The sequence below is a fragment of the Schistocerca serialis genome, chromosome 4 (assembly GCF_023864345.2).
Source record: "Schistocerca serialis cubense isolate TAMUIC-IGC-003099 chromosome 4, iqSchSeri2.2, whole genome shotgun sequence".
Classification (NCBI taxonomy): domain Eukaryota; kingdom Metazoa; phylum Arthropoda; class Insecta; order Orthoptera; family Acrididae; genus Schistocerca; species Schistocerca serialis.
The window spans coordinates 252,765,483-252,791,099 of record NC_064641.1 but is presented as its reverse complement, the minus strand read 5'-3'; the positions used below and the strand labels follow the sequence as shown (position 1 = coordinate 252,791,099).

General features: G+C 39.8%; 1 protein-coding gene across 1 annotated transcript in view; it reads right to left on the bottom strand.

Moving 5' to 3' along the window:
* The window catches only part of LOC126474386 (UDP-glucosyltransferase 2-like), a 178,411-nt gene that overhangs the window by 140,280 nt on the left and 12,514 nt on the right, over positions 1–25,617 (bottom strand). The window contains exon 2 of the mRNA XM_050101853.1: positions 16,534–16,752. Within this exon, the coding sequence (XP_049957810.1) occupies positions 16,534–16,710 (177 nt within the window). The 5' untranslated portion in view covers positions 16,711–16,752. The remainder of the gene's footprint in view (positions 1–16,533; positions 16,753–25,617) is intronic.

The following is a 25,617-nucleotide window of genomic DNA, read 5'->3' as shown; positions in this document are numbered from 1 at the left end:
TGGGCGCACGAATAGCAAAACGTCATTTTTTCGGATGAAACCAGGTTCTGTTTACAGCATCATGATGGTCGCATCCGTGTTTGGTGACATCATGGTGAACGCACATTGGAAGCGTGTATTCGTCATTGCCATACTGGCGTATCACCCGGCGTGATGGTATGGGGTGCCATTGGTTACACGTCTTGGTCATCTCTTGTTCGCATTGACGGCACTTTGAACAGTGGTCGTTACATTTCAGATGTGTTACGACCCGTGGCTCTATCCTTCATTCGATCCCTGCGAAGCCCTACATTTCTGCAGGATAATGCACGACTGCATGTTGCAGGTCCTGTACGGGCCTTTCTGGATACAGAAAATGTTCGACTGCTGCCCTGGCCAGCACATTCTCAGATCTCTCACCAATTGAAAACGTCTGGTCAAAGGTGGCCGAGCAACTGGCTCGTCATAATACGCCAGTCACTACTCATGATGAACTGTGGTATCGTGTTGAAGCTGCATGGGCAGCTGTACCTGTACACGCCATCCAAGCTCTGTTTTACTCAATGCCCATGCGTATTAAGGCCGTTATTACGGCCAGAGGTGGTTGTTCCGGGTACTGATTTCTCAGGATCCATGCACCCAAATTGCGTGAAAATGTAATCACATGTCAGTTCTAGTATAATATATTTGTCCAATGAATACCCGTTGATCATATTGAAACACGTATGTAACATAGCAGCGATGGCGAGGCATTGTAGCATCTGTGACCAGAGAGTATGCGCTTGACCGCGCGAGTGTTGCGAGCGGTTCTCAGTCTGTCAGTTAGTCGTTGCGAGTCTGTAGCTCTGTCTAGTTGGGTTGAGTACTCTGTCAGTAGTCGTCGCGGGCAGTACGCCAGTAGTCGTCATGCAGAGCAGTCGGTCAGTGGTAGCAGCCCAGTGGGGTTGCGTGATGTGGTCTGTCGGCAACACTGGTCAAGATGCTGAATGAGGTATACTGTTAATTAAGATAATCATCGGATAATGTAAAGTTTAACTATTGTAACTAATTTTCAACAAGTGCCCCCAATAATAACTTTGATTTCAAAAGCAATTTTACATAAAATTTTCATTTAATTGAAGTAACTATTTCGTTCCACTTCCCTTAAACAAAAGTTTCAGTTTTCAAATAGATTACAAAAAAAAAAAGAGGGAATATTATTATTTGCAATGCAGTTCCTCCAAGCGGTGCGCAACAACAAGAGCAAAAATTTGACTAGGTGTTGCAATGAGGTAAGAATTTAATTTTGATTTTTTTTGCACAGGGCCAAAGACCGATATTTCGGTTTAATTGAATCATTATTATCACTGAGATTTTCTTATCACTGAATGGACCTTAATTTTTTTATGAAGAACTTATACTTGAGTCAGATTGCGATTCTCACTTTTATTGTTATTAAATTTAATTGCAGGGAGGTTACGTTTGGCTCCTATTCATTTATTATTTCTGTCTTTAAAATTTCAGTGGAGAGGTTACACTTAGCGCAATGTCCATTGGCATTCCTAAATAATATTTCTGTCTTGTAAATTTTTGTGGGGAGGTTACACTTGGCGACACCCAGTCCAGGATCGAATTTCGTTGAGAGTCTTTTGAACAACAATCAGATATCTGCTCTTATTTGCTTAAATATAATTAGGATTTGGCGCAACGCTTTTATTAACTTGTGACTTTCTTTCTAAAGGTCAACGGCAATTCTTTGGTCTGTTGTATTTGTGTGTTACTTTTGCATTGTGCTTATTTATTTTGTGAAAAATTGTGACTATAGCAAAATGCCGCGAAAGACTGTGAATAGTGTATCGCGAGGTATTTTGAATGAAACTACCGACTTAAACAGCGTGACCGATAGTAATTGTGACACGCAGTATAATGATGACAATCCTGCGTTCACTAACAATCAGTGCATTCCAACCACTAATGATGACTTTTACCTTAATGATGAACAAACGAACTCAATTGTCTCGTCTGTTAATTTGACGACAATTGATGGTGCGGGACGCTCTATAGTAATGAGCGCTGCCGAGTTTAACACACCCGATTTAGAAAATCCAAGTAATGTACAGACAAATTTTTCGAATGAAAATGGTCAGTGTAGTGAGAGTATGACGGATCCATTTAATTCCGAAATAATGTCTGACAGTGTACGTCCGACTGATAATCCTTTTTGTAAGTTGCAGAATGACCAAATGGTCACACAAAGCGGGACAATTGCATGTACTCCATCACAGAGTACTGAGAATGCAACAGCTACTTTAAGTTTGGATCAATTTATGACAATAATGCTACAGTTTAGGAACGAACTTATTGAAGATTTCAAACAACTTAGGGAACAGTACAAACAGCGGAATGAAATGATGAATAATTGTTTCAAACAACGTAATGGAGGGTTTGACAACCATTGCAGGCAGGTAGATGAGGGTGTCGACAGCCATTACAAACAACTTGGCGAAGCAGTTAATGAAAGTTTCAAGCTGACGAACGAAAAGCAAGACGACCTTAAAGAACAGAACAAACAAATTAGTGAGCAGATTACAGCTGTTACCGTGCAATGTCAGGACAGTAAAGAACAATTACGTGTGAATACTAAGACTTGTGCTAATAACAGTAATGAAGAAGTTGGCACTGTTGCACAAGAATTAAGTAGCACACGTGTAGACACAACAGAATCACATAAAGACGAGATTATTGCAGTCACCGAACAATGTTCAGCAAACGTAACACAGATACACGAAATTAATGCAGTCACCGAACAATGTCCTAAAAACGCAGTACAGATTCGCGACGAAGTTGATTTGGAGTCAGTGGAAGTTTCACACACTCCGAATACGGAGGCTGACGAGAAATTTGCACGACAGATCAACCAAATTGACGAGGATGTTACAGTAACGGAGTTGAAAACTATTTCAGTCACCAATACGCCACAGAATCCGCCACTTTATGAACATTTGTCTGACTCACGCAGCGTGTATAATGTGAACAATTTACAGAGAGTGCGCGAATTAAAATCCGAAAAGCTACGCGACTTAAAATATGAAAAGCTATGCAACTTGAAATCCGAAATCACACAGACAAACAGACTTTCACACAAACCTGAACGTGTTCTCAAACTGAGTGACGAGAACGTAGATTACGAGCAAATTTTATCCGCCAGAAAATGTAAAGAAAGTAATAATGACAGCATACAGGCACACGCTTTGCACTGTATACGACAATTTATCTTTGTACATTCACCGCTATTGCCTGTAATGCAGAAGCTAGTTTTGAACCAGATGCGACAATTTATTTTTGTATTTACAACAGCATTGCCTGTAACGAAGAAATTTGAATTAGCACGGATACAACAATTTGCCTTTGAAATTTTACCGCTATTGCCTGTAACACAAAAGCTAAAATTTATTTGCAGTGCGTAAACGACCTCAGGGGATTCATTACGCTTTAATGAATATGTGCCGTAGCGAGCATAGGGCCCCGAGCTGTAGTAGTGCTGTTTCATCTTTAGTTTTCTGCACTGCTGCCTTCTCTTCTACTATCCTTTATATCTATCAAAACTGCTCTTTAACTATTGCTCTACCTAGTATTAAGAAACGAGTAATGAAAACCCGATCAGACAAATTTTTACCGAATGTGACAATTTTCAGCAGGCACTCCCGTAATGACAACTACCGCCGTAACTTTATTAACAGATAAAATCGTAATCATCAGTATGTACAAAATTTTCGGCAGTCGCAACCACATTTTTGTAACAATAGATGTTTTTCACCACAATAGCATGAAAGTCAACCGCTTAGCATACCTAACCAACAATGCAGTCTACAAGGTCAACCAGGCTTTAATGTTTAGCCGCGTGCACGTATAGTCCCAGCTCCAACAAATGGTAACGCATGGCAGCAAAGAAATAACTACGTACAGACAACCTCTATTTCAACTCGTATCGCAATACACCGTATAGGAATGACTATCACGACAGACGTAAAAATAATGAGCACAATTCTCGGCGTACATTTAATAACAGTCGATCTTATGAGCAGCAACAACAAATAATCATGAATGAAACAGACAATAGGTGTCATCCATAGCGTAACACGTCAGTAAGAAATAACAAAGCAGTTCATATAGTGCATATGCCACAATATTCTCCCGTAAATAACAGCACGTACGATAGAATTTGACCAGACACAGTACAGATTGCATATTCCAATAACGTAAGCAATAATTTAGGCACGCAGAATCTTGTTCACGAAAATGTTATTAATTTTGACGCCATCCGACACACGTTTGCATTAAAGACAGAATCACGACGTACGTAGACGACATTCTTATTGCAAAAACTAACTGGTCTGAACACAATATGATTCTTGAACAACTGTTGCAAACTTTTCATGCTCAAGGACTCACAGTTAATCTTAGTAAATCGCACTTTGGCAAAACTTCTATAAAATTTCTTGGACACGTAATTTCAGCAGAAGGCATTGCACCTGATCCGGAAAAACTTCAAGCTCTACGTGACATTACTGTTCCTACGACAAAGAAACAACTACGCAGTTTTTTGGGCTTAATTAACTTTTTTCGTAAATTTATTCATTATTCCGCTTTAGACACGCCTAGACTATGCCAATTAACAGGTAAAAACACTATTTGGTCTTGGGATAAGCAAGCACATTCTGAATTTGTGAACCTGAAACATGCTTTGTTGAATGCTTCACTTTTATCGCACCCAGATCTTACTAGAAATTTTTCCATTGCCACCGACAGTTCTAACACCGCTTTAGGCGTACATATTTTCCAGGAAATTGAAGAAGATGGTTCAACAGTTATTAAAAACATCGCATTTGCAAGCCGCATTCTGTCACCTGCTGAACGAAATTATTCCGTTACAGAATTGGAAACATTATGTGTTGTATGGGCTTTTACGAGATTTAGGCACTTTCTTTATGGCAGACATACCACCGTCTACACAGACCACAGAGCGATACAATTTTTGCTTTCAGCTAAATTTACTCACGACAGATTAAGTAGATGGAAACTATATTTACAAGAATTTAATTTTACGATTGTTCACATTCCGGGCACACAAAATGTTATAGCAGACGCACTATCGCGTTCTCTCGGCAACAATCAGCAAGACGTAGCAACCAACTTCTGCAAAACAAATTTCAGTGTCATGTACATTCAGCAAGTCGCATTTGAAAACTTTATTTCATCGTCACTACAGGACATAGCGCAAGAGCAAAATAAGGACAATGTGTGGAAAGAAATTAAACACCTTTGGCAAGATAGAAAAAATGTTACGATTAGGAACCACTACACTGTACACAATGACATTCTATTTCGCCGCTCTCATCCTGACAGCAACAATTGGTTATTATGCATTCCTGACGAACTGGTTAACAAATTAATTTGGTACACTCATTTAAGTTACGCACATTACGGAGCACGAAAATGTTTTCTTATACTGAGACAGAACTTTTATTTTACTAACATGGAGAAACGTATACGACGAGTTTTAGCGTCTTGTAAAATTTGCCAGAAAGCTAAATCAGACACCACTTCACATATTCCTCCTTTATGTCCCATTATACCTGTTAAATTAAGACACATGGCCGCAGTAGATATTTTTGGTCCGATTCCGAGAACTAACAGAGGTTTTTGCTACATCTTTGTCGCTGTTGAGCTCACTTCAAAATTTGTTACTTTCACTCCGTTACGTAAAGCTACTGCTAAAACTGTTTCGAAGGCATTTGTAAAACATTTTCTATTTCATGTAGGGCATGTGATGAAAGTAATTTCTGACAATGGATCTCAATATCGTAGTAGCGTATGGACACGCATGTTACGAGCCAGAAACATTTCTCCGATTTATATATCCAAGTACCACGCTTCTTCGAACCCCTGTGAAAGATTAATGAAAGAAATTGGTAAACTGTGCCGAATATACTGCCACAAAAGACATGTTGATTGGGATACACACATACTCTCATTCCAAGATGTAATTAATTGCATTCCAAATGAATCCACTATGCTATCTCCGTCTGTTATACTGAAAAACGTTGAACCACCAAACAAAATTAAAGAATTAGTAAACTTCCCTAAATGTCGTCGACTAAGACACCACGAAATAATTGACATTGCGCTAAACAACATCAAACGTGCCGCAGAGCGCCGGAGAAGACAGCAAAAACAGGTTTGTACACGCCGAGACTTTCACGTTGGACAGAAAATATTAGTACGTACACATTATTTATCCAGTAAATTAAAAGGTAAGTGCAGTAAATTTGAACTTCTATACGCAGGTCCATATCGGATTCGCAGCATCCCTCACCCCAATGTTGTACACGTCGAAACTTTGAGAACTAGAAAATCGAAAGGCAACCACCATATCTCAAACATTAAACCGTTTATTGAATGAAGACACTTTATGATTCAACACACTATGATGTCATTTATTAATGCAATTATTTCACTTGACTAATTACTGATGATTATCGCATTTTTTCTTGGCAAGTGCCCGGCAAGGTAAGGTTAGCAGGTTGCTTTTTTTGTCGTTACACATCAGACCGTGCACATTTTCCACTTTTTTTGTGTATATGATTGTACTCCAGTTTTGTTTGTATGCACTGTGAAATAGTTAAGATATAACACACCTGTTGACTTTGACATTTTTTTTTTGCCTTATGACATCTCAACATCGTGACTGTTTTACATTTTTGCTGCTGCATTGTGATATTATCTGTACATTTTGCCTCTGAACACTGTCAATGCCTTTGACATATTACGTTTTCTGTCATGTTATGCTGTATGGTTAATTATGTCATCATAAACCAGTCATTATTTAGTGGGTATATGATTTAAATGCAAGACATTAATCTCTGTTCATCAATTTCAGAAAGAAATGATGCGTGTAAGAAATAAATTCAACAGAAATGGGAATTTCACCTACGGAATAAACGAAATAAGATGCAATAACTTTATGAGGAAGAGTAAATGGATCAGGATTAACAAGCATTAACAAGAATATACTATACTCATCATAGAATAGCAGTCTTAACTAATTATTTCTTTCAGAATACAAGGTGATTGATGCAGGCTGTCAGACTGAACTACATATCTTAGTTTTAGTGATGAAATATGCTAGAGATAAGGAATAGTTGTATAATGAGTAATGAAGTGATTTTTTGCAGATGATAATGAATACTGATGAATAATGATGAAGGATATGGTATTATGAATAATGAAGTTTTTCTTTACAGGTGATGATAATAGTGAAGTTATGATAATATGGATAATGAAGTGACTGATAATGAAGTTTTTTCTTTACAGATGAGGATAATGTTGGAGTTTTATATTTATGCTATGTAGTTATTTAAGTATTTGTTGCAGTTTGTTTTGACAGCAGGTGTTATATTGCATAGTAGGATGACGGAAAGTTTTGGAAAGGACAGCTATGGAACACATTTTATACACATTTCACTACTTGTTAATTCGAAGTTCACTACTTTTCAGCATAGTGTGCGTTTTTTTCCAGGAAATGCTTGTCATGATACTTACTAAAACTGTTACTTATTATACCTGTTCTAGTACTTGCATTTTTTTTTACCCATTTGTGTTTACCATTTATAAAAGTAATCACATATACTGCCTCGTTACATAACCTTGCTACAGCTGACTCATGACGAATGACGTTACCTATCCTCATTTGCAGCAATAGGTCAAAAGCAAAAGGTGTTATGCCTCAGCAATTAATTATCGATCCCAACGCAATGCATTGCTAACAAAAAAAAAAAAAAAATGTATTAACAGTCCCAAATAGTGATACCAGTTTGAGAAAATTCTGAATAATACTGATTAGCTCTGAATAGTATGTCACTTGAGTAATGACTTCTTAATGAGACAGCAAAAATACACATATATATAAAATAATGCTTAGTACCTGGCTAGTAATTGCCACTGTTATTGTAATGAGACTACTTATAATCCCCTTGATTATTAATGCTATGACTATAATTAACTGATTTTTAATAATGACTTCATAATGATCTGAATAATACTGAATGAGGAACAATGCTTTATACTATTCGATACCTGATGGCCACTGAGTGCCAATAATTAGTGTCACTTAATGAATTGTTATTAATTATGCCATTAATTAGCTCTTGTTTTCAATGTTCATACTTTGTAATTGGAAATGAATGTGACTGTTTAATAATGCTTTGTAATTAGAAGAAGGCTAATGATTCTTACTAGATTGGAATGACACATAATTAATTAACTATGATATTGTTTCATAATGCTTTGTAATTAGGAAAAAGCTAATGATTATTACTATTGAAATGACAAATGATTAATTAACTATGCCATACTTTGTAACTGGAAAAGAATGCGATTGTTTCATGATGCTTTGTAATTAGGAGAAGGTTAATGATTAATACTATATTGGAATGACAAATGATTAATTAACTATGCTATACTTTGTAACTGGAAAAGAATGCGATTATTTAATAATGCTTTGTAACTAGGAAAAGAAGATTACTGATTCTATGTAAAACAATTAATGAACATTTTTCTGTAATACTACATACATGGTACAGAAATGTTCAATAACTGGGCTATGAATGCCGCAAACTACTACTGTAATTGACAATATTATGTGACTTAATGTCCTTCACCTCATGAGCTAACTACCCTGAATTACTGCGATGTCCATTTGTCCTGTTTATCCTAGTGATCATGGAGCACTATATTTGGTTTTGCACTAATTCTACGTTGATGTGCCGTGTAAGAGCGTGGTGTTGACACGACATGCTGTCCACCACTGTGAGCGATGAAGACGTTATTATGGTCTCACTGTTTGGTGTACCTAATGTACTGCCAAAATGAAAACATGAAACATTAATACGACAGTTCAGTGTCTTGGCTACGCTGATAAATTCTGAGGGGAAAAGAACTTCAAGTTGTGTCACTTGGTGTTGTACTTCTGTGGAAAGATATGGACTTTCAAAACAGCTGTGTGCAATCTAAAGTGCTACAACCATGATGCAATCCTTCCCTTTCCTATCCTAATTTTTGTCACATAGTGAAAATCATTTTTGCTAACATTATTTATGTTCATGGCTATACATTTTTTCAACTCGATGAACTCCAGTGCGAGTACACTTATGTCACTTGTCGATATGATTTTTTTTTTTTTGCCATTATGTTTATTTATTGCCAAAATTCTAAAGACATTTTTTTTTATTTGTTCTGAAGTACAGTATATGTGCACTTTTGTCTTTTATATTGTATATACATTTTTTATTTTCTGAACTACAGTGCATGTGCACTTCTGTTAGGTGTTAATATGTTTTCTACTGAACTTCAGTCCCTGTACACTTTTCTCATTTTTCAATATGATTTCTACTATTCTGTATATTCAATACTTTAATGCGAATGCACTTATGTCATTTGTTACTAATTGTACATACATTTCATCAATTACTGATATGTTCTCAACTGCAGTGCATGTGCACTCATGTCACTTGTCAACATAATATTTTGCCAGTCTGTTTATTTGTTCTGAATATGCTAAAGAATTTTTTTCAGTGCCTGTGCACTTTGTTATCTGTCAAATAATTTGTATATACATTTTTCTGATTTGCTACTATGTTTTGTACTCACATTTTGTCTTTGTCTGATATATTTTGTACTTAGTGCGTGTGCACAACATTTAAATATTCTGTAAGTTGTAGAATTTTGTTAATTAAAGAAAAATTTTGCCGCGCTTGGCAAGTCCAAATGACTCACCATCGCTGCCAAATTTTTGCCCCCCCAGTGAAGGGTTATGAAACACGTATGTAACATAGCAGCGATGGCGAGGCATTGTAGCATCTGTGACCAGAGAGTATGCGCTTGACCGCGCGAGTGTTGCGAGCGGTTCTCAGTCTGTCAGTTAGTCGTTGCGAGTCTGTAGCTCTGTCTAGTTGGGTTGAGTACTCTGTCAGTAGTCGTCGCGGGCAGTACGCCAGTAGTCGTCATGCAGAGCAGTCGGTCAGTGGTAGCAGCCCAGTGGGGTTGCGTGATGTGGTCTGTCGGCAACACTGGTCAAGATGCTGAATGAGGTATACTGTTAATTAAGATAATCATCGGATAATGTAAAGTTTAACTATTGTAACTAATTTTCAACAAGTGCCCCCAATAATAACTTTGATTTCAAAAGCAATTTTACATAAAATTTTCATTTAATTGAAGTAACTATTTCGTTCCACTTCCCTTAAACAAAAGTTTCAGTTTTCAAATAGATTACAAAAAAAAAAGAGGGAATATTATTATTTGCAATGCAGTTCCTCCAAGCGGTGCGCAACAACAAGAGCAGAAATTTGACTAGGTGTTGCAATGAGGTAAGAATTTAATTTTGATTTTTTTTGCACAGGGCCAAAGACCGATATTTCGGTTTAATTGAATCATTATTATCACTGAGATTTTCTTATCACTGAATGGACCTTAATTTTTTTATGAAGAACTTATACTTGAGTCAGATTGCGATTCTCACTTTTATTGTTATTAAATTTAATTGCAGGGAGGTTACGTTTGGCTCCTATTCATTTATTATTTCTGTCTTTAAAATTTCAGTGGAGAGGTTACACTTAGCGCAATGTCCATTGGCATTCCTAAATAATATTTCTGTCTTGTAAATTTTTGTGGGGAGGTTACAATATGTATTTCTTCTTGGTGTAGCAATTTTAATGGCCAGTAGTGTATATTTCACATCGCATCGTCGCAAGCGGCTTACAACAAATTGCGTGCCTATGGAGTATTCTCAGTTGTGCCACTGGATTCGTGATTTCCTGTCAGAAAGGATATATTTCGTAGTAACTGATGGAAAATCATCGAGTGAAACAGAAGTGATATCTGGCATTCCCCAAGAAAGTGGTCTACGTCCTCTGGTTTTTCTAATTTGCAGACCTCATTGTAAACTTTGATAAATAATAGATCACCAAAGAGGATCGTTTTTTATTAAGGAACATACAGTCTTAAACGCGTCCTTGAGCTTATAATAATGAATAACTACACTTGCACAAAAGATACTCGTTTACTATTGTTAGGCATGTTCTGAAAGTAACTTACATGAGTCGATCAAACAATCTGCCTTGTGTCTCAATAAATGCTGCACGCATTCGTATCAACGCAAACCAATTTTTGGGAACACGACAGGATTCTGTCGGATATGGTGGAATGCCTCAGCGACTCGGGCTATCAGCTCAGATCAAGTGACAATTGGAGTAACGTAAGCCATACTCTTGACTTATTCCCAAGAAAGTTATCAAGGTGCGTCAAGGCAGGAGAACGAGCAGGCCACACAAGAGATCCTCTTCGTCCTATGTAATGACTGCTAAAATCACACACTGAGGTGTGCTGGGGCTCCATAACGTTGGAGACAGAGGTCTCTGCGAGCAATAAGCGGTAGATTGTCCAGCATTTCTGAAAGTGTGGTCTGCAGGAAATGTACTAAGTTGCTCCAGTTAACTTAGATGACAATATTACACTTATTACAAGATGATTATCCACAATTCCTGCCCACGTGTTTACGGAGAATCTTCGTTGATGCGATCGAACAGCAACCACATGATGGTTCTCAGAGTCCCAGATGTGACTCTTTCTGCTGTTAAAAATACCTGTCGGCGGCCAGAGGGGCCGAGCGGTTCTAGGCGCTACAGTCTGGAACCGCTCGACCGCTACGGTCGTAGGTTCGAATCCTGCTTCGGGCATGGATGTGTGTGATGTCCTTAAGTTAGTTAGGTTTAAGTAGTTCTAAGTTCTAGGGGAATGATGACCTCAGAAGTTAAGTCCCATTGTGCTTAGAGCCAAAAATACCTGTCACTTGTAAACAGGACCTCATCCGTAAATAAAACATATGTGTGAAAGGCAACATCATTCACTCTGTAGCGTACAAACCACTGCACTAACTGCGTACGATTAGTTGATTCTAAAACCTGCACTCTTTGAAGACGATACGCGCGTAGTTTTTACTCCTGCAATACTCTCCAAATACATACGAACCTCTTACCACGGCACAGGCTACAGTACTCTCGCTGCTTAAAGATTCACAGATAAATCTACGGATCACTTCACCTTCTAAATCTGGTGTTTTCACGTCACGCCTACAACCATCAACAGCCTGAGGACCCAAACTCCTTGTCTCCCGTAAGCGTCCATGAATTGTGACAAAGGTACAGTGGTGTGGATTTCTCCTATTAGGGAAACGGCTTTAGTAGATACGAGGAGCTGCTCTTCCATTTCTCTTCACCCCTCCGTAACACATAATCATGTCAGTGAGCTCATCAAATCCATATGCAATGTTTCATTGAGTATTAACAGCACGAAAATCCGAATTCAGCACTAGTAAAATGGACGACATTGAAGATACAATGTTACAGCAACACAAGCTGATTGACAGGACTGGTACGACTCCACAGAACAACAAACTCAGTAGGAGCTGCTCAGCAGGTCGCTACGTGGCGATGTTCATTAAGACTATGCCCCTAACTCATAAATGGGGACCAAAACGTATATGTCCTTTAACAAAAAAATGATCGTCTTTGTGTGATCTAACATCCCTCAAAGTTCGTGAGGTCCTGAAAAATAGTGTATAAACGAACTGGGTGACAATTTAAAAAGGGCTCTTAGTTTGTTTGCAGATGATACTGTCGCTTGCCGTCTAGTAAATTCATCACAAGATCTTAGAGAACGGTTTAGGCAAGATATCTCTATGTGTGAAAAGTGGCAACGGAACCTGAACAACGAAAATTGTGAGGTCCTCCACATGAGCATTAAAAAGAAGCCGTTAAATTTCGGTTTCACAATAAAACATACAACTTTAATGGTTGTCGGTTCTGCTGAATACCTAGAGACTACAATTACAAACAACTTAAACTGGACCCATCACACTAAAAATGTTGTGGGGAATGCGAACGAAAGAATGAGTCCTACTGGCAGAATACTTAGAAGGAGCAATAGATGTTCTAAAGAGCCTACACTACGATAGACCTTCCTCTGCTAGAGCACTGCTTCGCGGTATGGCATACTTACCAGACAGGACTGACGAAGGGCATCGAAAAAGTCCAAAGAAGGGCAGCTCCTTTTGTGTTATCGCTGAACATGGGGGAGAGTGTCGCGGATATGATAAGCGAGTTAAGGTGCCAATCATTAAAACAAAAGCGCTTTTCGTTATGGCGAAATATTTCACCAAATTTCAGTCACCGTATTTATCCTGCGAATACAAAATATTTTATTGACTCCTATCTGCATAGTGAGAACTGACCATCGTAATAAAAAAGGAGAAGTCAAATGTCGCACGCAAAGATTTAGGTATTCGTTTTTCCCACGTGCTATTCGAGAGTGGAACGGAAGAGAAAATGTCTGAAAGTGGCTCTGTGAGTCCTCTTTCAATAGCATTTGGATATAAAGCGCAGATTAGAAATGTGGATGTAGAAGGAAGTATCCATCGTTAAAAATACGACAGAAAGCATAAAGCATGGAGACAGAAACTCGGAAACGAAGACTAGGTTCACCGTAAAGTCGTTCAGTTACGGCAGCAGAATTTTTGTTATGATAATTCACTATGAAGTTTAAAGGGCATTGATACTATGACCCAGAGTATTTCTGAGATATATAGAAAGCTCGTGGTAAATTCTCTAGTCTTTCGTCATCTTTGTGTGTTGCTTGTGTATCTACACTGCTGATCCTTAAAACTGCAACTCCAGCAAGGATATCAAATAACTTTATTTTACTTATTGTGCTTATACAGTCAAGTAGGAAGAGTTTGGTTTTGGAAAGAGAAATTCCGCCGCTAAACTTTGTTTTTATTTTATTTTATTTTTTATATTTAAAGTTTTTCCTGGCTAGCTTTGGAGTTGCAGCCCCGTTCTCAAACGCTCATTCATGTACTTAGCGAAACTGAAGAGCTGTAATCTGGCCTCATCGTTTGTCACAGTTAGTACAAAAAATACGCGATTATATTCGCAAGTGTTTTGAGTGCATACACGGTGTGAAATTTAGTGTACTAGGCTGCCACCTCTGGAAGCAACAATGAGTCTAGCCTGGCTATACATAGAGTTGAACTGAGCTTGGATGAAAGGTACGGGTATATCATTCCATAATGCATCATCTTTATGGCAGAGTTCTTCACTCGTAATGACTGGCGAGTGCTGGCGAACCAATTTCTAGCCAACTCATGACCAACTCTTGCCAATGAGTGTAGTATGCGAAGAACGTGCTCGTTAAGCTAACAGTCGAACACCTTCTGTACTAAAGTAGGTCAGAACAGGCACGCAAGACAGGGTGCACTCGCCGGCCTTAACACATCAGAAATGTAACGGCTGTTGTCCAAATTACCGGCCTGCTGCCGCTTCAAAGGAACCTGCAGCAACGGTCATCATTTGTCAGATTGTGATATTCAGGATGTCGTCACACTGACCTTGAAGACATGTCTCTTGCTGCAGCCACGGCCGTTTACCGACTTAGGTAAGATCTAGCGCGGCCGAGCGAAGCATAGATCTGCTTTTTCGTGCGCTAGTCGAATAGGGCCGTGGAAATCCTGTTCCCACCGGTTTCGTATTCGCCTCACAATCGTAGTATCCCGACCAACGTGAGCAACAATATGGCGTAACGTAAACCACGATCTCGATAGGCCACACTCTGTTGCTTTCAAATTTCGACACCTGCCTGTTGAAGTTTACCTTTGCACCTCAGCCCACTCACAATATTCAAACGTGATTTCTGAATGAGATACCCGATACGTGATTTTACTTATACGGGGTATTTGTTTTAACTTGAGACGTCTAAATGTCTCGAAACCGATGCATGGCACGAAAAAAAAAATCTCTGGGTAAGAAGTTAATATTAGGAAAGGGGACAGCTGTCTGTGCTAGAACTGGCTGCCTCCTAACCACCCATCCTCCGTGGGCGGGGTTGACTTTGTATTTTCAAATGGAAACTCCGCATTTTATTGCATATTCGGTTCAAATGGTTCAAATGGCTCTGAGCAGTATGGGACTTAACATCTATGGTCATCAGTCCCCTAGAACTTAGAACTACTTAAACCTAACTAACCTAAGGACATCACACAACACCCAGTCATCACGAGGCTGCATATTCGGATCCTACGCCAAAAAAATACAGTTTACTGAAACCATTGTTCTCCCTTCGTGGTAGATGGTGCAGTAATTGACAATTTAATAACAAGTTTGCTTGTTTTTTGCAATTAACAATCGACTGATTTGATTCTAAATTTCATTTGCGATGTAACGATCGACATTGATGTTCAGAATTTACTTTAGTGTTGCAAATTTTATTGCACAGTACAGCATAGTTAGCCGTTTCAATATCTGGTTGGAAACTACGTTTAGCGTGATCCAGGAAGAACGATGTAAATGTATAGTTTTTTGTTCCCATAGGGATGCTTGATATCGTTGGGTCACCTTGCCTCTTACCATTGGGGTGCTCGATTTCAGTGTGCGTGTGGTTTTGGCAAGATACATGTGTATCCACGGCAAGGTGCACCTTTCACTATCACTTCGTGGACATTTTACCTTTGGATAGAAACACATACCAAAATCAGACACCCTGGTGGCGGGGTTCGTGGGCGGTCACGAAATCAAGAATTCCGATGGTTTGAGGACTCACAACAAACAACCGCTTAGGAACAAAAAACTACGTTACCATACAAGTAGCTTATTTGCCAGAAATGTCAATGTCTAGTCGCATTATTTGTACTATACAAATACATTTGCAACACTGGAGTAACGTTTTAACATCAGTATCACCGTTAGAACGCAAATATTTACATTTACATCGAAATGAAATGTAGAATCCAATGTCTCCATTCTTAATGTCAAAAGCGGGCACACTTGATATTACAGCGCCATGTACCACGAATTGGAAACAATGGAAATCGCACGAACTTTTTGGTACAGACTCCGAGTATGCAATAAAAATGGTGGATTCACTTTTGAAGATACAATGTTGACCACGCCCACGCAGTAGGGGTGTTTGGGAGGTGGTCAGTTGGGGCACGTGGCCGAGCGGTTCTAGGCGCTTCAGTGCGGAACCGCGCTGCTGCTACGGTCGCAGGTTCGAATCCTGCCTCGGGCATGGATGTGTGTGATGTCCTTAGGTTAGTTAGGTTTAAGTCGTTCTAAGTCTAGGGGACTGATGACGTCAGATGTTAAGTCCCATAGTGCTTAGAGCCATTTGAAACAGTTGTGGCATGGACACATGTCCCCTTTACTAATACTAACTTTTTACCTAGAACAATTTTTTCGCGCTATGTGTCATTTTCGAAATATTTAGCTGTCTCAAGTTAAACACCCTGTATACAGATGGCGTTACTCCCGCCTATTACGTACTGCTGCGCTGCATTTGTTTATCAGTTGCACAGCGTGTAGCGCACTCCACGCCATCTCAACGTTTGTAACATGCCGCCATTATAGTGTTGCAGTTTTAGTGACCAGCAGAGTATAGGACGAAAATGTTGCACTAGATGCTGACCTTTAACGGATTACTGGTGATGGCGGTCACCTGGTGGCCCCTCTCGGCGAGAGCCCGCATGATGATAAGGAACGGCTTCTGGTGGCTGATGGACGCCGTGGGGTTGATGCCCAGAATCCTCGCCGACATGGAACAGCCCGTAAACAGCAGCAGCAGCAGCAGCAAGATAGCCTGCATGGCGACTGATTCAGATTTAAGCCTGGGACGCGATCACAAAATCTGAAAAAGTAAAAAAAAAGGTATGTTATCCCAGACTTTACGTTCTACTTCTTAACGTTGGATGCAAATCCTGGAAAATAGGAATGAGTGAAGTAAAATGTATTACATTCAATAAAATCTAAGCTTATACTGCAGCCATCTTAACTTCTTGCCTTCTTTCGATACTGAACGTATATGAAACTATGACGAGCTCATCTTTCAAGCTCTGACTTGTGCGGAGCTGAAAGAGAAACAGCCATTCACAACAGCTTATACATTGTTTGACACCTACTAAGGAACAACTGATACTTCCTAACGAACAATTACCAATTGCTACAGAACAACTGACAACTGCTACGAAACACCCGACCATTGTTAATCATAACCAATTCCTACGAAACAACCAACAGTTGCTGCGGAACACCCGACCATTGTTAATCATGATATTAATATGCGAACACGAAAACTGAAGTACCGATTTCAATGTGAATTACATAAGAAAACCAATGAAACTTATATAATACGGAAAGTACTTTGCCATAGATGTGCACAAAGAAAAAAATGTGTGTACGTAGACGTTAAGAGTATTAAAAGGAAGTAGATGCTTTCATGTTCGTAACACCCTCTCTATGACGCATTAAAGCTCCAGTAAGTGAACATCGAAAATAAAATAATTTTTGATAATGAATACGAAATTATAACTACTATTCAGTAGAGTTTTTGAATTCTCTGTCTGCAAGTCGTTTGCCACCAAAAAAATTACCATTAAAAATTAACTCTACGGTTCTTATTATTGCAAAACAATGCGAAAGAGGAATTAGTTAGTAGAACCAAAATTCGTTTCAAATGTTTATACAATAATGCTATTGATTGCCAAATTTTAGCAGGAATCGTTCAAAATAAGCGAATTTTGGTTCTGGGTGTACATATAACTTATTCTGGTACTATTTTATCTTTTGAGTTTCAAAGAACACAATTCCCAGTAATTCCTGCATTTGTTATTACCATTAATAAGTCACAAGGACAAATACTGAGAAAAGTTATGTTTTTAAGACAACCAAACGGTCAGTCATATGTTGCAACAAGTAGAGTTCTATCTTTAATAATTTGAAATTTTATATTTGTGAACATGGGAAGCAAAGACATTCAGTGAATGAGGAAAGAATATTTACTAAAATTATTGTTTACACTGAGATATTGTATCGTTAAATTGTAGAATATAGCAATTATTTCCCTCATTTGTATCTTTCATTCTCTCATGATCCGTCTTCGTCCTTTCTTACTCCTTCCCTCACAGCGTTCGGGTAAGATCTAAAAGTATGCATAGTCTTCATGTAGGAACTAAGAATTGCACACGAATAAATTCCAGTTACTTATATTAAAAAACTGAGTTTCGTTAATTTATGAATACAATTAGTCAAATTTCGTCCACAGGCGATACTAGTAAAAGGACCATTTATTTATGTGTGTTATCCTGCTTTCCCATATGGCAAAATCTATGCCATTTTTCATTATAAATATACTACTCCACCTCTGTTACGTCTGTACTGTGTTTCATATCGTCCGTCACTGCCTATGGTTATTCCTGTCCAACCATGCCTCTGTTTCTTAGCAGTTGTGAAGCAGTTTATTAAAACCTCTTCACTTCCGTAAAAATATAATTGCAACGTTGCAGTGACCGGCTTTTAATACCGCATTTGTACCTTAAAAGAGTCTTTATTTTTGACATTCTCACTACACTGCCAGAAAAAAACTGAAGCTCCCAGAAGGGGTCGAGGAAATGAAATAAAAATTCACAGGTAGCTATGGTACATGATGTTGTTGTAGTGGTAACAAATTCAAATGGATCAAATGGCTTTAAGCACTATGGGATTTAACATCTGAGGTTATCAGTCCCCTAGACTTAGAACTACTTAAACCTAACTAACCTAAGGACATCACACACATCCATACCCGAGGCAGGATTCGAACCTGCGACCGTAGCGCGGTTCAGTACTGAAGCGCCTAGAACCGCTCGGCCACAGCGGCCAGCCAGTGGTAACAAAATCAAGTGAAATTTACAATGAACTTGGTAGTAAGAGCCATTTATAAGTATGAAGTGGCGTTCCTTCCGACCTGGATGCATGTAATGACTCGTTGGGAAGGCAGTGATAAGGATGTTGTACTCTCTCCTGAAGCAAGCTGACCCTCAGCTGCTGTAGCTGATCCTTCATATCGTGGATACCGGAAAGAGTTGACGTCCGAGCTGGTCCCAGACATGTTCTGTAAGGACAGATTTGGTGACCTTGCAGGCCACGGGAGTAACTAAACATCAAGCAGAGACTCGCTCCATAAGTGGGCGAGCATTAGCCTGTTAAAAAATTGCACCACTCTCACATGAAAGGTAGTACATTAGGACACAGTGTGTCTGTGACGTATCATTGTGTCGTCAGAGTACTCTCAATCACCATCAACCGTGATGTGAAGTCATACCCTATGGCTCACCATACCATCATGCCAAGTAAGACTTCTGTGTCTCCCAAGACATTGGGAGAATGGGACCTCTCCCAAGGTCGCTGCCATACTCGCCGATGATGTTCATTTGGGGCAGTGTAGAAGCCTGGTCCGCCGCTAAACACAATGCGACGCCATCAGCAGTCTGTGCCTCCCGGTAACGGCATCGCTCGAAACGTGGCCGTTTGTGTTGGTTTGTTGGTTGATTTGGTGGGGGGGACCAAACAGTGAGGTCATCGGTCTCATCTGACTAGGGAAGGATGGGGAAGGAAATCAGCCGCACCCTTTCAAAGGAACCACCCCAACATTTACCTGAAGAGATTTAGGGAAATCACGGAAAACCTAAATCAGGATGGCCGGACGCCGGTTTGAACTGTCGCCGTCACGAATGTGAGACCAGTGTGCTAGGCCGTTTGTGTTGTGGTGTTAACGACAGTCTACGCACGGGACGGTAATTCCTTATTCCAGCTGTTGCTATATCTGGCAGATGGTGCGAGATGACAGAGAATGTTGCAGGAAGTTTATTGTTATGAATGGCACAGATGTGAAGGGGCTACGATGTGTCTGGTGCACAATATGGGGATCCTCTCTTGTGGTGGTCAGATGTGGTCGACCGGAACCTTGACAAAAGCCGGCCGGAGTGGCCGAGCGGTTCTAGGCGCTACAGTCTGGAGCCTAGCGACCGCTACGGTCGCAGGTTCGAATCCTGCCTCGGGCATGGATGTGTGTGATGTCCTTAGGTTAGTTAGGTTTAATTAGTTCTAAGTTCTAGGCGACTGATGACCTCAGAAATTAAGTCACATAGTGCTCGGAACCATTTGAAGCCTTGACAAAGAGTAATACCTCCGCCTCTGCATGCAGTCCAACGTCGGGCGATCACTGCGTTCCCACAAATCTGAATCCTAAGCGATTCGACCAGCGAGCCATAAGGACACCCACAATAGTCACTTTCAAGCTCTGACAGATGCTCGTAACACTGCCTGACAATAGTATGCGGCATATGCCTGTCATCCACAGCTACCAAAATCTGACGCTATTCACGCCCCTTACACAGTCTACCAGGTGTTGTAACAACACTGAACAGGAACATCACTTACGCTGTCTGGCGGCAGTTATACTTGTCGCAAAGAAATTCAACTCTAATTGTTTCCATAGCCGGTAACGATGTGTACACATATGAAGTTACGTTGACATCCGACACTTTTTGTGTCTGGTAGTGTATTTTGTCTCTATATGGTTAGGAAACGTTCTGCTGTCTCACACAGCTAAGTGAACCACTGTAGTCATTTCTATGCTCTTTCGACTGCACTACTGTCATGAAAGTGTCATTAACAAAAAGAAAGAAGTTCATAATATGAAAATACCAACATACTCTGCGTATGATATGAGAAGTAAATGTGCAGAACTATAGAGAAATGGTCAGAATGCTCTAAACGATCGTGCAGAAATATAATTTGGTGTTGTACTTGGGCGATGTTGCCGACATCAAGGTCATATAAGATATTACTGTGTCCTTATCATTATTTTAGAAACTTTAACCGCATGCTAATTGTCGGTCTTCCTGAATATATCGTGAAATTTAAGTCCGGGCGGTGTTTAAAGATGCTACAGTGATTCGTGTATGCCCATGGGCCGAAGGGAACAGGATGACTCGCGAAACTGGCGATAAACCGTGACATGTCAGAATAGAATCACGGACACCTCACCCTTATAACAGACGAGCTGGTTTCAAATCCTCACCCGACCACTCAGCTTCAAGTTTTCCATGGTTCCCTAAATAGCTCAAGAATAATGGCGAAGAGTGCACGGTCAGTTTTCCACACCATCCTTGGTGAATCTAAGCTTGAGCTCCTCGTCGTCGGGAAGTCCTACTCTTCTTCCCATATAGCAACGACAGATTACGGCGCTTCGGTTTGACTGTTAACACATTAGGCTTTGCTCAAACTCTATAGTTCACTTTTGTATGCTGTGTCATTGACTGCTTACTGGGTATAGATGTCTCTGAAGCCGGCCCCATGCTGCAATATATCCCTCATTAAGGTGACCTGGAGGCCAACAGGGCCCAAAAATTGGAATTTTTATTTATTAAAATTCTGTGATTATTTCCGATTCTGAAAATATATTCGTAATGTATAGCACCTCATCGTTTCCGTGTTTAAATGCCTTTCTAAAGCGGATGCGGTGCGTGAATGCCTAGCTGTTACACTACTGTCAAACACCAAAACCTTGCCTAGAACTACTTGTTGTTTAATTTTGACGCTTCTGTTTCCACAGCAACTAGTTTGTGTAACATCCTTACCGAACATATCGACTGTACAATGAGCAGGGATCTGTTGTAATCGATCTTTGCGACAACACAAGTAGATTACGTGAGTTAACTTACGTTTTCCGCGTGCGTTCGTGTTGTAAACTTGTTATTGTGACTTTATATTTTAATCACTTTACATCGTGAAATGCCAAAAACGAAGAAGTTTATTTTCAGTCGTAAGTTTTACGGTAATCAACACATGCGCGTTGTTAGAAATTGTAAAACTGAAGAAGTTGTTACGCCGCAGTGAAGTGAAGTTAGAACTAAAAGTTCGTCGGACAGTGTTTCAAAACGCTAATTGAAACATCTTTCCAAAAATGTACAAGATGTTGGTGCAGTGCTAAAATAACGGTTACATTTTAATTAGTTAGTGCATGCTTTCAAAATTACTTTTTTCTGTTGTTAAATGTAAATACCATAATCGTGAAAAAATTCTTACATTTAGAGGCGCTGTAAGTAAGAGAAGAGTCCATTCCAGCAAAATTTTAATGGAATGTCAAGTGAGTAAAGTAACGAAATGTACAATGAAATCTCCTCTAACTTGCACAAAACATAGTGAAGTGAATATTCGCCTTGCTGTTGCATGGTGTGTACTGGAAATGGAAGAAATGCAGCCCATATATTCTGAGCCTATATTCTCCTAACGCCACCTGTCAAATTTGATAGGTATTATAAACATTTGCATAATGCCACAACAGAAGTCAGTGAAGCATCTATGCAGTGGGCAGCGAAAGAAACTGTAGATATTTGTTTGTCTACTAATATTGTTGATGAATTGGATGGTTCCTGGCAGAAGAGAGACCATACATCGCTGAATGGAGTTATCACAGTTACCTCTTAGACGCAGGCAGCTCTGAGTGTCTGACAAAACACTGCCAAGGCTATACCAATAAGGTAAATGAACACAAATGTAACAAAAACTTAAAAGGTGATACTGGTGGTATGGAAAGCAAGTGGGTAGTCTCTATTTTTAGTAAGTCGATTGTTAGATGTGGTGCGCAATACTCTCACTACTTTGGTGACGGAGACCCTAAAGGCTTCGATAGTGTTGTGGCTGCCAAACTATATGATAAAACTGACATTAAAAAAAAAGGAATATATAGGACATGTGCAGAAGAGAATTGAAGCAAGACTTAAGAAACTTTGCGAAAACAACTCTCTGATGGCAAAGCAATTGGTGGACAAGGCAGACTCGTAAAATCAGAAACAGAAAACCTTACAGAATATTATGGTCTAATCATCAGGAAAGACAGCGAAAATGTCAGTAAGACGAGAAAAAACAATCTGGGCAACTCTGTTTCACAGAATATCCACTGATGACCATCCTCAGCACTGACTCAGCCTAAAAGGAAACGCTTCATGGTGTAAGTATAAGAAGTGTGATGCAAATGGACAAAAACATACAAATGCACAACCCATGCCATAAATTGTTGTGGTGGAACCAAAGCCAATATGTGGAAAAACTCAGAATGCGAGTGAAAGCTTCAGTAGTTGCATTTGAGAACACTTGCAAAAATTGTTTGTGTTGGCATGTCATATTTTCAGATTGGTGTGATTGATGCCATAATATGTTTTAATGATGGAGTAACAAGCAGATTAAAGACCAGGAGTAGTTTAGGCATCAAAACTGGAGAGGACATGAAAAGTAGCTGCTAGGAGTGAACAAACAACATGTTGCTGAAGCTGGAAAAGCTGCTGAAAAAATGACAGAGACAAGAATTATAAAGAAAAGACGAAAACTAAAAAAGATGAAAAGAGCACTCAGAATCAAAAAGACTATTGAGCTCTCATATTTTGACATGTTATCACTGAAGAAAAATGACATGCAAATCTTTAGTTTAAGCTTCCAGTAATGAACGTTTCTGCGCACTTAGATATTATCTCATCCATTATTAAAGCTACAAAAACAAAATTTTGCATGAATAATAATATAGTGCTTGAATACACGTTGAACCACATTATACAACAATGTACTAAATATTTTGAGCATGAGCATGTCGTTTGTTCTTAAATTAATAGGAGAAAAAACGTATTTCTAAAAAACATATTTTTTAAAATACATATAACAACAAACTGGTAAATATTTCCGGTTTACTGTTTCAGCAAAATAAAAATTTAAAAAATGAAACTTGTTTTGACCTTTTATTTTGAACAGTGTGGGGGTACAGTGTACCTAAAACAAAAATTACACGTAGTTTAGTGTTTAAGATAAAAATGACGTCCACGTCCCCTTAATATAACTGAAAGTATCCGACAACCACTTTGTCTTCACTGATGAGTCTAGCAGCGCTACAGTGAAGGCATAGTAGGAGTAAGACCACAAATTTGGTGACAGTTCCCAGAATGTATTCTCTAGTTGCGTACCGGACAATTCTCAAGCATGATGATCTAAAGCATCTTTTGATATGTTGGCCGATCCCTGTTGCTCAGAAGAGCGTTATGCTCAAGGAAGTTATTAATCTAGAACAAGGCCCGTCCCTCAGCTTTTTTCTTTCTTTTAAGTTCAGTGGAACTTTCGATACGACTTCTTCTCTGGATAATAGACATCACATCTTTCCAGTCTGTCGTACATAATGAAATATCACTCATTAGACAATTGTGGGCTTCGTCAGTGAACCTCATGCTAATGGTACTCATGCAGCAGATCGAGTGAAGGTTTTTCAAAAGAAAAAAAAAAGAAAAACACTTACGCTAAATCCTGGGATGCTTCCGTTACCACGGGTATGGTAGAGTGCTATTTTAAAAAAATGGTTCAAATGCCTCTGAGCACTATGGGACTTAACATCTGTGATCATCAGTCCCATAGAACTTAGAGCTACTTAAATCTAACTAACCTAAGGACATCATACACATCCATGTCCGAGGCAGGATTCGAACCTGCGACCGTAGCGGTCACGCGGTTCCAGACTGAAGCGCCTAGAGCCGCACGGCCACACCGGCCGGCAGAGGGCTTTTTGTTCCTGCCAATTTCGTCTCTAATAATCCAGATAATGTACACTACTGGCCATTAAAATTGCTACACCACTAAAATGACGTGCTACAGAGGCTAAATTTAACCGACAGGAAGAAGATGCCGTGATATGCAAATGCACCGCTACGGTCGCAGGTTCGAATCCTGCCTCGGGCATGGATGTGTGTGATGTCCTTAGGTTGGTTAGGTTTAAGTAGTTCTAAGTTCTAGGGGACTGATGACCTCAGCAGTTAAGTCCGATAGTGCACAGAGCCATTTGAACCATATGCAAATGATGAGCTTTTCAGAGCATTCACACAAGGTTGGCGCCAGTGGTGACACCTACAACGTGCTGGCATGAGGAAAGCTTCCAACCGATTTCTCATACACAAACAGCAGTTGACCGGCGTTGCCTGGTGAAACGTTGGTGTGATGCCTCGTGTAAAGAGGAAAAATGCGTACCATCACGTTTCCGACTTTGATAAAGGTCGGATTGTAGCCTATCGCGATTGCGGTTTATCATATCGCGACATTGCTGCTCGCATTGGTCGAAATCCAATGACTGTTAGCAGAATATGGAATCGGTGGGTTCAGGAGAGTAATACGGAACGCCGTGCTGGATCCCAACGGCCTAGTATCACTAGCAGTCGAGATGACAGGCATCTTATCCGCATGGCTGTAACGGATCGTGCAGCCACGTATAGATCCCTGAGCCAATAGATGGGGACGTTTGCAAGACAACAACCATCTGGACGAACAGTTCGACGACGTTTGCAGCAGCATGGACTATCAGTTCGAAGACCATGGCTGCGGTTACCCTTGACGCTGCATCACAGACAGGAGCGCCTTCGATGATGTACTCAACGACGAACCTGGGTGCATGAATGACAAAACGTCATTTTTTCGGATGAATCCAGGTTCTGTGTACAGCGTCATGATGGTCGCATCCGTGTTTGGCGACATCGCGGTGAACGCGCATTGGAAACGTGTGTTCGTCATCGCCATACTGGCGTATCACCCGGCGTGATGGTATGGGGTGCCATTGGTTACACGTCTCGGTCACCTCTCGTTCGCATTGACGGCACTTTGAACAGTGGACGTTACATTTCAGATGTGTTACGACCCGTGGCTCTAC